The sequence below is a fragment of the Narcine bancroftii genome, chromosome 11 (genome assembly GCF_036971445.1).
Source record: "Narcine bancroftii isolate sNarBan1 chromosome 11, sNarBan1.hap1, whole genome shotgun sequence".
Taxonomy (NCBI): domain Eukaryota; kingdom Metazoa; phylum Chordata; class Chondrichthyes; order Torpediniformes; family Narcinidae; genus Narcine; species Narcine bancroftii.
The window spans coordinates 21,021,690-21,038,754 of NC_091479.1; the positions used below are offsets into that span (position 1 = coordinate 21,021,690).

Sequence of the window (17,065 nt, forward strand, 5' to 3'; positions counted from 1 at the left end):
TCCTCAACATCCATTGGAGCGCTCACACCCCTAACGTCGAGGTACTCGAGATGGCAGAGGTCGACAGCATCGAGTCCACGCTGCTGAAGATCCAGCTGCGCTGGATGGGTCACGTCTCCAGAATGGAGGACCATCGCCTTCCCAAGATCGTATTATATGGCGAGCTCTCCACTGGCCACCGTGACAGAGGTGCACCAAAGAAAAGGTACAAGGACTGCCTAAAGAAATCTCTTGGTGCCTGCCACATTGACCACCGCCAGTGGGCTGATAACGCCTCAAACCGTGCATCTTGGCGCCTCACAGTTTGGCGGGCAGCAGCCTCCTTTGAAGAAGACCGCAGAGCCCACCTCACTGACAAAAGACAAAGGAGGAAAAACCCAACACCCAACCAACCAATTTTCCCCTGCAACCGTGTCTGCCTGTCCCGCACCGGACTTGTCAGCCACAAACGAGCCTGTAGCAGACGTGGACATTTACCCCTCCACAAATCTTCGTCCGCGTAGCCAAGCCAAAGAAGTATAGGTGGAGCTGGGCCGCCCACAGATGACCCCTCCCCCGTGGTCCTGGGCCGTAAAGTTTGAGCTACCTCTCCCGTCACCATTCCCATCTTGGGATCCGGGCCAGCAAAGGTCTTCTGTGTATTAAAGCCTATCGTCTTGGTGACTGGTAGTGCCCTACAATAACCCAGCACACACAGATCGATCCACCACATCCAAGCCAAGCATCTGTCATGACAATTCAAGCCCTAATCCAGATACCTTTAAATGTGGTGAGGTTCTCCTTCTCAAGTAAAGCACTGCAGAGACCCTCCAAATCTAAATTTTGTCCACAACTCCTCTTTACCCTCTTAAAGTTAATTAAAAACCCTCCAAAAATCAAAATATGCTGGAGTCTGGTTCTCCCTTTGCATTCTCCAAAACAAAAAGATCTGCTGATAATTTTCCACTGTCTTAAAGTCATAGCTTGGGGTGTTTCTTAACACTGGTTAACCAGTCTGTTGGTCCCAGTTTCCCAAAGGATAAAGCCATTTCAATTCCACATACAATTTGTAATCACTTAAGAAATCTAAATCTTTTGGAGGTGAAAAATTACGTTCATGGAGATATATAATGGCAGGTTGACCAATAAAATCATTCTTTTTTTTTTGGCTTGGCTTCGCGGACGAAGATTTATGGAGGGGGTAAATGTCCACGTCAGCTGCAGGCTCGTTTGTGGCTGACAAGTCCGATGCGGGACAGGCAGACACGGTTGCAGGGGAAAATTGGTTGGTTGGGGTTGGGTGTTGGGTTTTTCCTCCTTTGCCTTTTGTCAGTGAGGTGGGCTCTGCGGTCTTCTTCAAAGGAGGTTGCTGCCCGCCAAACTGTGAGGCGCCAAGATGCACGGTTTGAGGCGATATCAGCCCACTGGCGGTGGTCAATTTGGCAGGCACCAAGAGATTTCTTTAGGCAGTCCTTGTACCTTTTCTTTGGTGCACCTCTGTCACGGTGGCCAGTGGAGAGCTCGCCATATAACATGATCTTGGGAAGGCGATGGTCCTCCATTCTGGAGACGTGACCCACCCAGCGCAGCTGGATCTTCAGCAGCGTGGACTCGATGCTGTCGACCACTGCCATCTCGAGTACTTCGACGTTAGGGATGAAAGCGCTCCAATGGATGTTGAGGATGGAGCGGAGACAACGCTGGTGGAAGCGTTCTAGGAGCCGTAGGTGATGCCGGTAGAGGACCCATGATTCGGAGCCGAACAGGAGTGTGGGTATGACAACGGCTCTGTATACGCTTATCTTTGTGAGGTTTTTCAGTTGTTTTTCCAGACCCTTTTGTGTAGTCTTCCAAAGGCGCTATTTGCCTTGGCGAGTCTGTTGTCTATCTCGTTGTCGATCCTTGCATCTGATGAAATGGTGCAGCGAGATAGGTAAACTGGTTGACCGTTTTGAGTTTTGGAAGATCTAATTTCAGCTTGTTCAAACATCATTTGATGAAAGGTAAATAATCCAGACAGAACATACCATGATGACGATATTTCAAATTTTCACCTGGCAGATTAAGATTTGTCACCATTATCATTTTTAGCTTTTTCAAGTTTCCTTGAAATTTTTAAACATTAATTTTAACATTTTACTTTTGACGTATTCATTAACCCAATTTTATGTGTGTGGCATGACAAAAACTCAAACTCCTCAAGTGCAGCAGCATCCATAGGAGATAGATAACTAATATTTCAAGGCTGAAGGGCTCAGACTTGTATTTTTTGTTATACATCTTTACCTCTGTTGGATGCTGCAGGACCTGCTGAGTTCCCCCAGCATTTTTGTTTTTACTACAATCGTAGCAACTGCAGACTTTCTTCGAGTGAATCTAATGGCACTAAAGTTATGATGTCACATAGAAGAAATAGAAGACCACTGGACCATCAAACCTGCTCTGCTGTTCAATAAAATCAGATCTAGCCGTGGACTCAGCTCCACCCTTTTACCCATAATCTTCAATTCCCTGCTGTGTTTTAAATATATTTAATGATCTACTGCTTCCCTGGGCAGAGAATTCCACAAATTCACTGTTCTGGGAAAAGTTCCCCATCTCATCTTCATCCCAAATCAACACCCCCAAATCTTTTGAGGCAAAGGTCCCAAGCAGTAGAAACAACTTTTCTGCCTCTACCCCATTTCATAACTTTTATGTTCCTCTAAGATCCCCACTCATTCTTCTGAATCCCAGCAATTATAATCCTTGGGGACTCAATCTCTCCTCATCGACAGCATGAAATCATCAGGGTGATGCTTCTGAAATCAGCCTGGAGAAGCTCCTCTGCCACCATCTAGAGTAAGGAGATCAGAACTGCCCTGATTCCAGGTGCATCTTACCTGTAACAAACAAGTCCAGTTGCAGCAGAATCTCACTCCCCTTAAATTCTATCCCTCTAACCATAATCGTTTATTATCATAAATGTCCACATGCACCAAAATTCTTATTTGTTGGAACTGAACAGATACCTTGTTAAAAACTGTATTTTGGTTGAATTTTTTTTCCTGATTTCCTTCCTTCCTTCCCCTCACTTTCAACCGAGAGCAGGCCTGCAAATTCATATTATTTGTCAGATTACTTAATGGATGCTCTTTCTGGAGATGAGAAAACTTGTGGAATCAGTAAATAATTTAAAACATCTGTCAAATGAGCAAATAGGGGAAAGATGCATTATATTAAGAGATTTAAGAAACAGTCAAGGACAAATGAGCATGAGGAGACATTACAGGTAAATGAACAGTGACTTAGCTTTCAGATTTCAAATTTATTGTCAGAGTGCACACATGACATCACATACAACCCTAAAAATCTTTCTCCTGTGGGTGAGGCAGAATTAACACTAATCGGCAGTGCAAAAAAAAACTACTCAGTGTAAACAAATAACGAATGTAAACAAACAGACTGTGCAATAGAGAGAGAAACAAAATGAAAATCTCAAGAGTCCTTAAATGAGTCTCTGATTAAGTTTGTCGTTGAGGAGGCTGATGGTGGAGGGGTAGCAGCTGTTCCTGAAGCTCGTGGTGCGAGTCTTGTAGCACCAATTCCTCTACTTTTTTATTTAATACGTCACAATATAATCAATCTCTAACAATATTTACACAAACTTGCCAGAAATATGAGGGCAAAAAATGTTTACTGGTTACGCTAGGACTTGGTAGAAATCGTGCTCATGATTGACTTGTGCTCGGGTCATCTTGATTACTGATGCTTTGTTGATTTCCTTGGGATCATGTCACTGGTAAAACAGAATAAACTGAAGCAAGTTAAAACATGGTTAGTGGCTGCTTTGTTGCAAAGGACTCAACGTGTTGCGGGCTGGTTGACATTATATGTATAAACTAGAAATGTAATTACTGCGCCGCCATATTGGTGATATTGAAAGACTCAAGACCATCAGGACCATGAAGGTTTTTAAAGTTACAGAAAGAAAAAGACTGGCTCCATGGCACAATGAATATTTCTTCTTATACAGCAAGAGGTTTAGATAATAAGACTCTACTTGAAGCAGCTTATTTGGAGTTAGTTTTTCATCAGTTTAATCATATAATTAATCATCATATTGGACAGTGAAAAGACATTGCAGTGAGAAGCAAATACTCAAACATAATTTCACCCAGCTACGAGGGCAGAAAATTCCAATTTCCTATCCACTGAAGATATCATAAAGGTCCCACGTTGCCGTGGTCTTGATAGCTTCTCACTACTACATTCAGGCAGTGCAGAAGCCTGAAGTCCAGCATTTCCGGGTTTGAAAAAGATTTTTTTTTCCCTCCTCAACAGCTATCAGGCTTATACACCTTCACATACTACCTTCTAAATTACTGCAGGATCACCAAAATCACTTTTTAAAAAAAAAAACTCATGATGCATTGTGGTAATTTAATTCATGGTATATCTTACATACCACTGCAGCAAGAAATAATTTTGGTGTATCTTTACATCATACATGTACAAAAATAAACTCATTACATTGCAAAGCCCTTAAACAAAACACCTGGCGATTACATACTTGAAATGCATCAGATACTCAATCATATTCACCCAGCCAGTGGCATTTCAACTTTTGACTCTCGAGCAACTCTGAAAGCAAGCCATCAAAACAGTTAACTCCAATAAGTCTCATCTTTTCAATGTACAAGAAAACTGTCGTGAGATTGGCTGGGAGATTCTGTCCGAGAGTGATGCACCAAAAGAATTAGGAAAGCTAATAAGGAGTAAACAATGCCCAAGACTTGATAGCATCCTGCAGATAAAAACTAATTCTCAACTTTATCCACGAGCTTCTTAAAAAGGTCACAATTCACTTATCATAAAAAAAACAAGAGGCTTAGAACTAAAACTTTTACAGAACAGAAACACTTCCATACATTTCAGTCCACCTTTTAAGAGCCGCAATTGGGATTTAATTAATACATCTGAAAATGGGCCCATTACAAACAGCATTTTTTTTTAAGAATTAGATCAGAGTTTCTAATCTGGCGATAAACAACCTGATTTTTTTTTTAAAAAAAATCACAAAGTGATTAAATTTTACAGAACCATTCACGAGCTTCAATTGGTGAACAAAGTTGCAGTCAAATATTTAAAAGTTCTTGTAAAATGATACACCAGGGGAATGAGCTAAAACATCATGATTATTCAGAAAAAAACAAGAAAATCTGCAGATGCTGGGGTCTAGTGCAGTGCACCAAAGTGCAGGAGAAGCTCAGTAGGTCCATAGGAAGTAAAGGGCTGTCGACATTTTGGACCTGAGCCCATTTGTCAGATATGTCTCAATTATTCAGTCAGGGTGGTGGGGGGGGGGAAAGGCCAGTTTCCAGCAACAAAAGACTAAGGAAATTGACCCTGAAATCCCATGTTCAAAATAGCAAGACTGAAGCAGCTTTATATTTAAACCATTTGGGGAGAAAAAATACAAGAAGCCATTTTGAAACTGCTTTAATTAAGTGGATGGCCATGCACAATCTTTAAAGCAGCTTTCTATATAAAAATGGCAATCAGGACAAAAATATTGAATATTAATAAATAATCAAAATACCACTATAGACATTATAAATTTTAACCAAAAGGAAAATGAAAATAGCAGGACATTTAAATGATATCACACAGCAATTGTTGACACCGGTATCAGACTGATACTGTACAGCAGAGTAGACTTTGCAGGCTAATGAGATTTGAATATGTCAGCAAATCAGATTGACTCAATCCTGATCCTTCACTCTTCGGCAGATTTCATTGGTGAATTCAGAACATTTAGATCTGCCACCAAGATCTTTGGTTAATACCTGTTAAAAGAAGATTTTACAGAAATTGATGAGATCGAAGTCAAGGCAGCGAGTGGTACAACAAGTAGAGCCAATGTACCAGTGATCCAAGTTCAATCCCAATCTTGGGTGCCGTATAGAATTTGCACATTTTACTTTACAAGTAGATATGCAAGGTGGGAGGTTACTGGGGTATTGTAAATTTCTGTTAGCATCTAGGAGATTTGGTAAAATCTGGGAGGATTTGATGGGAATGGGAAGAGAATAAGATAGATGTAAACAGGTACTTGATAATTGGCATGGACTCAGGGAGCTTCCTATACTGTATGGCTCTCATGGTTGGGTCCAGTACCAACAGTGTTAATCATGCCTCAAGTTGGTTCTGGGTAAGAGGCAATAAAGGTGGAGAGTTCCCAGTCTGGACCTGAGCGCAGACCCACATCGAGAGAATGCACTTTTGTCTTTAATGACCGCTCTCTGTGGTGGAAGTGAAAGGTCCCATGATGTGATAAAAGGAGTGAGGATGGTGAAGAAATGCACCAAAACAATGCCTTGGATGGAACCTTACTGTTATACAGCGAGCCTGAAAATAGGATCCCATAGGTACTCTATGGTAAGCGGTTAATTAAGGATGCCATAGGTACTCTATGGTAAGGGGTTAATTAAAGTGATTTGCAACTGGGGGAAAAAAGGTCGAGAACTACTAGTTTAGGGCAAGGAGAAGAGGATTTAGAGGAGAACTGAGGGGGGGGTGGGGGGGGGAGGAAATATTCATCCAGAGTGTGAGAGTATCTGGAATGCACTGCCAGAAGGAACGTTTGAAGTCGAATGTAGGGGTTAAGTTGATAGGTAGTCATGACACCGAGTCACTGACAACATTTAAGATGTCTAAATGAACACTTTAATCACCTAAGTGTCGGGGTATGGACGAGATGCTTGGTGATGGTCCCTTGAAATAAAGGGATTGAGGAAGTGACAAGAAACAAGGAAACAGAAAATACTTTGAATTATTCTGCAGCTGTCTTTAGAATAAAAGACTCCAAAATAAACTCAATAATAGAACCAAAGTGGTTAGTGTGGAATGAGACTTCAGACAATTAATCTCATCCAACTTGAAACATCAATTTAGCCTTACAGCCTTACAAAATTTATCCTTTCGTTATCCACAATGCTTTTCAAACAACAGAATCTGTCATTCCAGACCCTGGCCACGTGTCATTTTTCCCCACCCATATCAACCTTGGTCTTTAACCAGAAAACCTTCGTTCCAGCTGTCTTCATTCTTCATCCTACCAATGCAGAGATCTTCTCCATTAACACTCCTGGTTTTAAATGCAAATTATCAGATGACCTTGCAATTTCCTCTCTACCAAGAGAAATCATCCTAGCTCCCGAAGTGGATTGACCTAATAAAGTCCCTCATCTATTGAATCCTTTTGATATATCTCTTCCACATATTCTTCAAACCTTCACATCTTTGCTAAAATATGGCACTCAAAGTTGGGTGCAGTACTCCACCTGGTGTAACTAGCCGGTACTTTTAATTAAAAGTTTGTCACAGCTTCTACACACCAGCACACTGGAGAAACTCAGGTCACACATAGAAAATAAAAGGCAGTTGACATTTCAGGCCTGAGCCCTTCCTCATGTGCCTCCACCCTTTTGCTTCACTGTCATGTCTGTTCATGACCATGTACTGCCCAGTTGAGGCCACCTGCAAATTGGTGGAGCAACACCTTTATCCATCCAGTTGCTGCGTGACCTGCTGAATTTCTCCAGCACTGTGTTCTGTACTAGATGTGGCATCTGCAGATTTTCTTGTTACCTCACAACTTCCTTGCTCTTGTATTTTAGCCATTAAAAACCCAGGATGCCCTTTTGACACTTTCAATAATTATTCTCACTTCCTTTGTTCTTAGGTGCCTTTAAAAATTAATCCTTCTGGATTATATTGCCTTTTCTCATTCTTCAAGTACCAAACTACACATTGCTTAGCATTTATATTTTCCCTGTCATTCATCTTGTACAAGAGCATAAGACGCAGGAGCAGAAACAAGCTATTCTACCCATCCAATCTGCCTCATCATGAGCTTATTCATTCTCCCAATCAGCCCAACTAGTCTAAAGCCTATCAACATACATCAAACCTCCAAGTCTTGTGCCTTCATCACATTTGAATGTAATGCCTCGTGCATCAAGTCATTACTATGTGTTAAGGAAAGCAGGAGCCCTGGTCCAATATTTGCGAAATCTCACTGTATACGCCAAACAAAAAGGAAATAATGACAACATCTGGATTACAATTTCCCCTGCCTCGAGAGACTCGCACCAACTTCTCACATATTTAGTCTGATTCAAAAGAAAAAGGCAGCACTTAACGCGATGCTATTATGTAGCACCAACAACCTGGGTTCAAATCCACCACCGTTTGTCTACGTTCTCTCTATGACCTCCATGGTTTTTCCAGTTTCCTCCCACCCTTCAAAACGTAGGGGATTGTAGGTTCATTGGATGTAACTGGGCAGCAAAGTTTTCAATGGATGGAATTGGCTTCTACCATGTTCTAAAGATAAAAAGGAAAAAGATTCAGGATGGTAGATTTAGGACGGAGATGAGGAGGAACTGCTTTTCCTAGAGGGGAATTCACTTTCCATTGAAGCAGTGGAGGTGACCTCAGTCAATATACTTAAGACAAGGTAGGATAGATTTTTACATAGTAAGGGAATTAAGGGATCTGGGGAAAAGAGAGGTAGGTGGAGATGAGCCTCTCATCAGATCAGCCATGATCTCACTGAATGGCGGAGCAGGTTATTCCTGCTCCTGTTTCTTAAAAGTTGCTCTCAAAACCTGAAGATGGAGGTAGGGTCCCAGGGTCTCATTAGAATAATGGTACCCATTTTAAACTTGAATGCTAGTTGCGCAGCTTGAAAGTCTGATTATAAATCACAGCAACTGCATCGCAAATCAATTTAAGGCCACTCAGCTGCTGGGGGGAAAGGACAAAAACCAGCAAATTCTAAAATCCCAATTTGCTATTAGACACATATTTACATGCCTACCTTTCCATCCTTAATGGTTTCAAAACAGGCAGTTTCTATTTTTTTAGCGTGATCATAGAGTTCCATATGTCTCAGCATCAACACCGCACTTAGCAGGAGGGCTGTGGGATTTGCCATATCCAATCCAGCAATGTCTGGTGCTGTACCATGAACCTGATGAGGGGAAAGAGTACAGAGCAGTTAAGAAATGTAATCAGATTCTGAAAATTTTAAAAAGTAATACTCATTTTACAAATCTGAGGTAATCATTTTAAAGACCTGTTTATTTTAAAGATTGAGGTTCTATTTTTAGAAAAATCAAGAGCGACATTGAAACAAAGGTGGTACATCAGGACAAATGTCAAATTGTTTCTTTGGGTTCTGAGAGAACCTCTAATAGAGGGTGTAGAGTGAGAAGTTCTGGGGCAGTCATTTAAAAGTGAATTATGTTGGAACTACTCTTGGAGAGAAGTGAATTTCCGGAATTCTCCATCTGATAAAGTGTTCAAGGCAGGATCATTGCATTTAAAAAAAGAACGGGAATAATGACAGGAGTTGAGGTCTGTGGCAGGGGCTGAGTGGCCTTCACCTGCTTGCTCTCTTATGCTCTGACAGCTGTGAATGAACACAAGCACCACTTGGGAGGTGAAGCACAAAAAATCAAAAGGACGAAGGAATCTAAAGGCATCATTATCGCTCCTTCATAGCCTATACGTTCCTCAAGCTATGTTCCTGGCCCAGACTCCTCAGTCAGGGGAAACTGCCCGCCTACATCTAGCCTATCAACCACTTCGACAATTTTGTACATTCTTCTAAACTCTGAAGAATTTTAATTTTGCCGCAAGTACATTGTTTCTCAATCACAGAAAGCAAAACTGTACAAAATACTTTAGATGTGGTCTCACGAAAGCAGCCTACATGCAGGGGTACACTGGAAATATAACCGGCAACATTAGTGCAGCGGTTTGCACAACACTACTGCAGCAAAAGCAACTCGGGACTGAATCTGGCACTGTAATGGGGTTTCAACGTTCTCCCTGCGCATGCGTGAGATTCCTCTGGATGTTCCAGTTTCCTCCAACCCTCCAAATATGTACAGGGCTCATTGCTTAATTCGGGCGGCACGGGCTCGTGGGCTGGAAGAGCCTGTTACCATTGTTGCATGTTTAAATTTATTTTTAAAAATTAAATTAAATTCTGAGGCACTCTGGGAAACATGGAAGAAGGAAACCCAAATCTAATGGAGATCTTCTGGAGCCCTTTATACAGAGTTCCAATGTCAGATATAATCATATATTCATACAATGCATTTTGAACACAACTATTAAATCTTATAATTTTGCTATGAGAGAAGCCATCTTACAGACTCAAAAATTGCAACTCCATTTTCTCCAATATTTCCACTTGGCGTAACACCCAATCCTCCGATCAGCCCAGCACACAGATCACTGAAACACAATGAAAATAACCACCGTGAAACACTGGGCATAAAAGAGCATACTCATAGCAACCCAAAATATGAATGCGTAAATTAGTCTGAATTGGCCTTGTTTGGTTTGCCCCAAAACCCATTCCCTGATGATGGCAATCAGTTTTGTTCTAATCTCCATACAGAGCTGGAAATTGAATCAATTTAATCACAGGCCATTTCCAGTGTTGCCTCTCCTTCACGAACCCATCTCTGATTCGCTCTTTTTGATAAATAATATTGACTATACTTGCTCCAAGGACATGGTCTTCCATCTCTGTGCATTTGTTCCAATGCCACTTTCCATGTGGATGCAATAGCATTCCCTTAACTGAATCAGTTCTACTCCTTTCGCTCCAAGAACTTGAAAAGCAAGGTCCTCTCCAGCCTCGATCTTAATTTGCAGAAACTCCATTGTGACACATTTTCCCTCTCATTGACATGCTGGTCCCCTCCTTAATCATCCACCAACCTTTTCCAGCACAAGCTCTCACACCCACCATCATGTCCTCCTTCCTAATTGGCAAGATCCCAAACAAGAGTCTCTAACAATAGGGCATTCAACAAGACCTTCCTGCAATAGGGCATTCAACAAGACCTTCCTGCAATAGGGCATTCAACAAGACCTTCCTGCAATAGGGCATTCAACAAGACCTTCCTGCAATAGGGCATTCAACAAGACCTTCCTGCAATAGGGCATTCAACAAGACCTTCCTGCAATAGGGCATTCAACAAGACCTTCCTGCAATAGGGCATTCAACAAGACCTTCCTGCAATAGGGCATTCAACAAGACCTTCCTGCAATAGGGCATTCAACAAGACCTTCCTGCAATAGGGCATTCAACAAGACCTTCCTGCAATAGGGCATTCAACAAGACCTTCCTGCAATAGGGCATTCAACAAGACCTTCCTGCATATGAAAGAAGTTGTCTGCCCCATGCAGTGTTGATTTGGGGTGCAATTATCCTAGAAGAGCAAGGAAGCCTTTGAAAGCAGGGCCAGGAATCCTCGGAACATTCAAAACTCCTTGAAGATAACATCATCACCCAGTTACTGCATTGACCTGGAGGCTGTGGCTAAAGACTTAGATACCCAGATATTGTATAACTTTTCTTCTACCGACATAAACCTATTCAACAATCCAACCTCACACCCATATCTCTCTTTTTGTTCTTGCATCCATGTGCCTGGCTCAAGAGTTCCCTAAATGACCCCTTCCCCCAAACTGTCCTCCTCCTCCCCCCACCAAACTGTTGTTCCCCCCACCCCATTATACTCTGGTATCTGCTACCGTTATCCCAGAAAAAGGTGCTGGCTGCCCTCCCTATCTATGCTTCTTAATCTTATAGTCTTCTATTGAGTCACTTCTCATCCTCGCTCTAAAGAGAAAAGCCGGTTAACTTGCCTCATAAGGCACTTTCTCGAATCCAGGCAACATCCTGGTACATCTCCTCTGTACCCTCTCCAGAGCTTCCACGTCCTTCCTGTAATGAGGCAACCAGAACTGAACACAAAATATTCCAAATATGGTATAACCAGTTTTATAGAGCTACAACAATATTTCATAACTCTTGAAATCTTAAGCCTTCTTACCTACCCTATCAACCTGCACAACAATCTTGAGAGATCTATGGATTTGGACCCCATGGTCCCGCTGTTCTTCCACGCTGCATTCCTGCCTTTAACCATGTATTTTGCCTTCAAGTTTGACCTTCCAAAATGCATCACTTTAAACTTATCTGAATTAAACTGCATCTGCCAACTTTCCACCCAACTCTTCATCCTGTCCTGTTGTAACGTATGACAAGCTTCTACACAATACCTCCAAACTTTGTGTCATCTACCAATGTACTGACCCATCCCTCTACTCCTTCAACTAGGCTATCTATAAAAATCACAGAGCAGGGGAGTAGCAGAACAGATCCCCGCAGAACTCCACGAGACACTGACCTCCAGCAGAAATCATTTCATCTACTATTATGCTCTGCTTTCTGAAGGCAAACTATTTCTGATCCACACAGCCAAAGTTCCGTGCATACCACGCCTCATGACTTTCTGAATGTGTGTACAATGGGGGTCTTTCCCAAATGCCTTACTAAAATCCATATAACACCACATCCACCGCCCTACCTTCAATTTCCTGTTACTCCTTCAAAGAAAAATCAGTCTTGTGAGGTATGACCTGCTCCTCACAAAGTCATGCTGACTATAGCTTTCTCCAGTACCCGCAAATCCTGTCCCTAAGAATCCTCTCCCATAGTATGCCCACCGCTAACTATATAATAACCAGGATTCTCCCCATTACCTTTTTTTAAAAAGAACAAGGGGACTACATTTCTCATTCTCCAAACTTCTAGGACCTTCCCTGTGGCCAGGGAAGATGCAAAAATCATTGCCAATGCCCCAGCAATCTCTTTCCTTGCTTCCTGGGGTATATCTCATCCAGTCCTGGGGACTTATCAATACTAATTTTTTAAAAAATATCCAGCACTTCTTCTTTATTACCCTCAACATACTCGTGCACACTGGAATACAATCTTCCACTAAATACACTTCTCAGGCAAAACAGATTATTTAGTTATGGTGCTCTAATGAAGAGTTCGCCTCAGATTGGGGAGATTTCAATACATTCCCCAGGTGCTTTCTGTCAGCTGCTATTTGAATTTCCAGACTGATATTTTGGACCCTTTGCCAATCAAATTCAAGGAACAGCAGCTCCATTCTGATTAAACAATTTATAATTCATGAGATCATCTCAAATTTTATCAAAGAATTCTTCTACTCCCATATATATCCTCTCTGGCCAATCTTTTGTGTCTGTATTTGGCTCATTACCAACTACATTTGCCATTTAATCTCCACTTTTGGTTTTCCAGTAGTCAGCTAATAACTTATAACTTTTAATTTTTAAAGAAGTCACCAACCTCTCCTCAACCATTTTAAGCATCTGGTCTTTTAATGGTTATTTGTAATTGTTATGAGAATGATTTTAGCCTTGTTCTTTTCAACAGATCTTGCGCAAATAAACTATGTCCATCTTGCCAACTAAATATGCATTAGAACAAAACATGCTACGTGGTGAATGTGTGTGGGAATGCCAATGGGAATGACTCCGAGAGAACAGCAATACCGATGTGTTCATGTGGTAATTCCCCAAAACAAAGAATTTCCGACCAAAAGAAAAGAACATTTTGCACAAAATGTCGCATGGAGGTATCCACCCTGGAATTACCAACCTTAAGATGTCACCATACAGGTTTGGCATCACGAGAACATCAAACTGTGATGGGTCCTGCACCATCTGAGGAAAGGAACACAGACTTTCTTTAAGCATCCAAATCCTCTGCTGTGAACATTTTGTTAACCCCAATTTCATCTCCATAACAACACTTACATTAAGGCAGACTGTATCCAAGTACATTTCAGTGAACTTTATATCTTTGAAGTTTTCTGCTACTTCCCTGCATTTCCTCAGGAATAGCCCATCCGACATTCGCCTGCAACACAACCATGCAAGCAATGAGTGTACAGTTCTCAGCTGAACTAACAAGCTTCAGCTTTTGACTAGCTTCAGATTCCCATGCAACTGAACGTAGAAATTATGGTCAAAAACTGAACGTAGTTTTCCCCATGCAATAATAGATCCACGTATACATGATGTTGATGCCAAACATTTTTTGCATTTTAAAATGTAATAATCAAGGCTGTCATTGCAAAGGTCACTTCCTATTGACCATCTCCAATTGTCCCCCAGAAACTGGCCGTGACTGCTACAATCCTTGCTGCAAAGACACTCCCGGATCACCGTTTGCTACACTGACCCAGGATTTTGGCTCAGCAAGCTTCCAAGATTTTTTTAAAAACAGGACAGAGTGCTACAAATTTTAAATTTCGTCCCACAAGTCCGTGCCGCCTAATTTACACCCAATTAACCTACACCCCCCAGAATGTTTTGAATGGTGGGAGGAAACCAGAACCCCTGTGGAAAACCCATGCAGTCACGGGTAGAACGTACAAACTCATTACTGACAGCACAGGAGTCAAACCCTGATCCCAATCGCTGGCGCTGTAAATGCGTTGATCTCATCGCTACGCCATAAAGGGGATACTTGGCAGGTAGTAATCCCACTTTCCTGTTGCTTTTTACAAAATGTTTCCCTGAGCTGGCAATTTGCATTACACTTATGACAGCAATTTTATTTTTCTTCTCTTTTATTGTTTTCATGGTGTTTTGTGTTAATTATATCTAAAAAGGTTGTTAGTGGATTTTATATACCTGGGAAACTGCAGAACTATCAATGCATCTATACATTTACTTGTCTATCATCCAAATGCTGGAAGGCATCGCAGGAGAATTGGCATTTTTACACAGAAACCGGAACCATTTCAATCTGGCAAACCAATTCTACAAGAGATATGCTTAGTATAAATCTGGGTTCCACATTCTTGATCACCCTACAGCAGCCAGTCTGGGCATGACTACACCAGCTTTTAAAAATATTTCTGACCATTCACACATCCAGCATAGACTCTCTCTCTATCTTGCTTATTCTCTGTCTTTATGGACTAAAGTTGAGTTTCTACAGCCAGCTCGGACTCGTGCAGTTAGGCGTCAGTCGGGCAACGTCCCCTAGATAGTTCTAGTTGCTCTGCAAGATGCCCTGCTTTCTTTTTCCCTTTCAAGAGTGTAGAACCTAGTCGAAATTAATTCATAAAACTACCCTTCATACTCCATCCTAAATTCAAAAGGAAGGTTTCCCTGGAGCACCAAATCAAAGTCATTTCTATGATAGCTGCTCCCTTCACCGACATCCCAAACTCAATTTATTCATCCACCTTTTCTCCATATATTTCTCAAGATGCCTCATTGCCCCACATAACCTACCGTCTAAACTGGGGTCAGTCTGAGCCCAATCGTGAACAAGGGAGGGTGCCGTGGTTCATGGAAGTCAATCGTACCAGCCTGATCACCAGAGGTCTTCAGGGCAATGTCCTAGTCACAAACCACAGCTGCTTCATCAAAGACCTTGTTTCTATCAATGGCAGAAGAGATTCGTTGATGATTGCAACGTTCAACTCCATTTGATGCTTCCCAGGAAATTAAAGAGTCCACATATGGGTTTGGGATGCATATAGCAAAAGCTGGACAGCATGCAGACAGGGCTGGACTGATGGCAATTTGTAAAACAGAAGCATCAAGCAATGACCATTCCCAACAAGAGAATCTAGCCTGCCCTTGATATTCAATGACATTAAATATTGCTCAACATCCTGAGTTCAACGCTGATCACACAAGGAAGCTGTAAGCTGAATTTCATGCTGTGGAAGAACCCACCCCCCAATCCTCCCACCATGCACAAAGCATGTTAGAATGTGGTAGAATACTTTCTACTCGCTGTGAGGAGTACACGTCCATCAACACAAAACCATCATTGATAATGCAAGCAAGATTGTTGGCATTCTAACTACCCCCTAAAAATAAAGTGACTTGGAAATTTTCCAAAGTTCCTTCACTGTTGACCAGTCTAAATTCTGGAACTCCATTTCCTACATCACCGTGGGAGTATGGTGCAGCAAACTATCAAGGTGGTAAATAGAACGTTGGCCTTTATTCTTGGATGGATTGAGTCGAGGAGCAGAGAGTTTATGCTGCAACTGTACAAGGTACTGGTGAGACCACATCTGATCAGTTCTGGTCCACTTACTTGAGAAAGGATTCACCAGATGAGGGGGTTAGCCTATGAGGAGAGATTGAGGCATCTGGGACTGCACTTGCTTGAATTTAGAAGAATAAGAGGGGATCTTATAGAAACATAAAATTATGAAAGGCATAGATAAAATACAGGTAGCTAAGCTGTTCCCATTGGTGGGATAGACTAGAACTAGGGAATATAGTCTCAAGATCCAAGTAGTAGATTTAGGACAGAGTTGAGGAGAAACTGCTTTTCCCAGAGGGTAGTGAATCTAGGGAATTAGGTGCCCATTGAAACAGTGGAGGCAACCTCAGTGAATATATTTAAGACAAGGTTGGATAGATTTTATCAAAATAGGGGAATTAAGGGATATGGGGAAAAGGCAGGTAGTTGGAGATGAGCCTATCATCAGATCAGTTCTTAAGATGGGCAATGGAAGTTCAAGGTGTAGGTTCACCACGAACCTTAGCACCACCTGCGAAGCAATTAGAGGTGGTCCATAAATTAGGGCTTAATTTCTTGTAATGCTCTCAACCTGAATAATAAACAAAATCGCTCCCAATCTCACCTCTGGACATCTGCTTGTGCTAAGTTCTTTAAAGGCCACCCATATATCTTCCTGAGGCAACTCATCCCAAACCCACCACTCCATCTTAAATCTCTCAGGTGGTTGAACCGGTTCACTCCTGCTCCTTATTTGGAGCCCCAGCAATAGAAATTCTGGCCCAGTTGGAGTGCAGGGCACAATGATCATTGCCACAGATGGGGGTTTGTGGTTAACAAGTCTTCTTCCATCCATCATCATTTACTTCTGTATGGCAAACATGGCAACTTCTGCAGCAAATTAAATACAAGTAGCTCCCACCTCCTCCCTCTCAATAAAACGGATCCAATTCCACTTACATGATATTGGCCTTGTGCACAGCTGTAACTGTACTCCTATTATTGTTTCTTGAATATTCAAACGCAAACTCTGCAATCCGCCTGCTGGCATCTTCTGTGATCAGCTTAATACTTTGGACTACCCCATCGACAATCTGCAACATGGGCACTGAGTCACACAAAATTATTACAAACCAT

General features: G+C 41.8%; 1 protein-coding gene across 2 annotated transcripts in view; it reads right to left on the reverse strand.

The window, feature by feature from the left end:
* Positions 1-3,266: 3,266 nt before the first annotated feature.
* idh3a (isocitrate dehydrogenase (NAD(+)) 3 catalytic subunit alpha) overlaps positions 3,267-17,065 on the reverse strand; it is a 32,313-nt gene continuing 18,514 nt past the window's right edge. For both annotated transcript variants that reach the window (XM_069902863.1, XM_069902864.1), the window contains exons 6-11: positions 16,889-17,022; positions 13,687-13,789; positions 13,529-13,593; positions 10,188-10,272; positions 8,846-8,998; positions 3,267-5,807 (exon numbers count right to left, since the gene is read on the reverse strand). In XM_069902863.1, the coding sequence (XP_069758964.1) occupies positions 5,724-5,807; positions 8,846-8,998; positions 10,188-10,272; positions 13,529-13,593; positions 13,687-13,789; positions 16,889-17,022 (624 nt within the window). In that variant the 3' untranslated portion in view covers positions 3,267-5,723. The remainder of the gene's footprint in view (positions 5,808-8,845; positions 8,999-10,187; positions 10,273-13,528; positions 13,594-13,686; positions 13,790-16,888; positions 17,023-17,065) is intronic.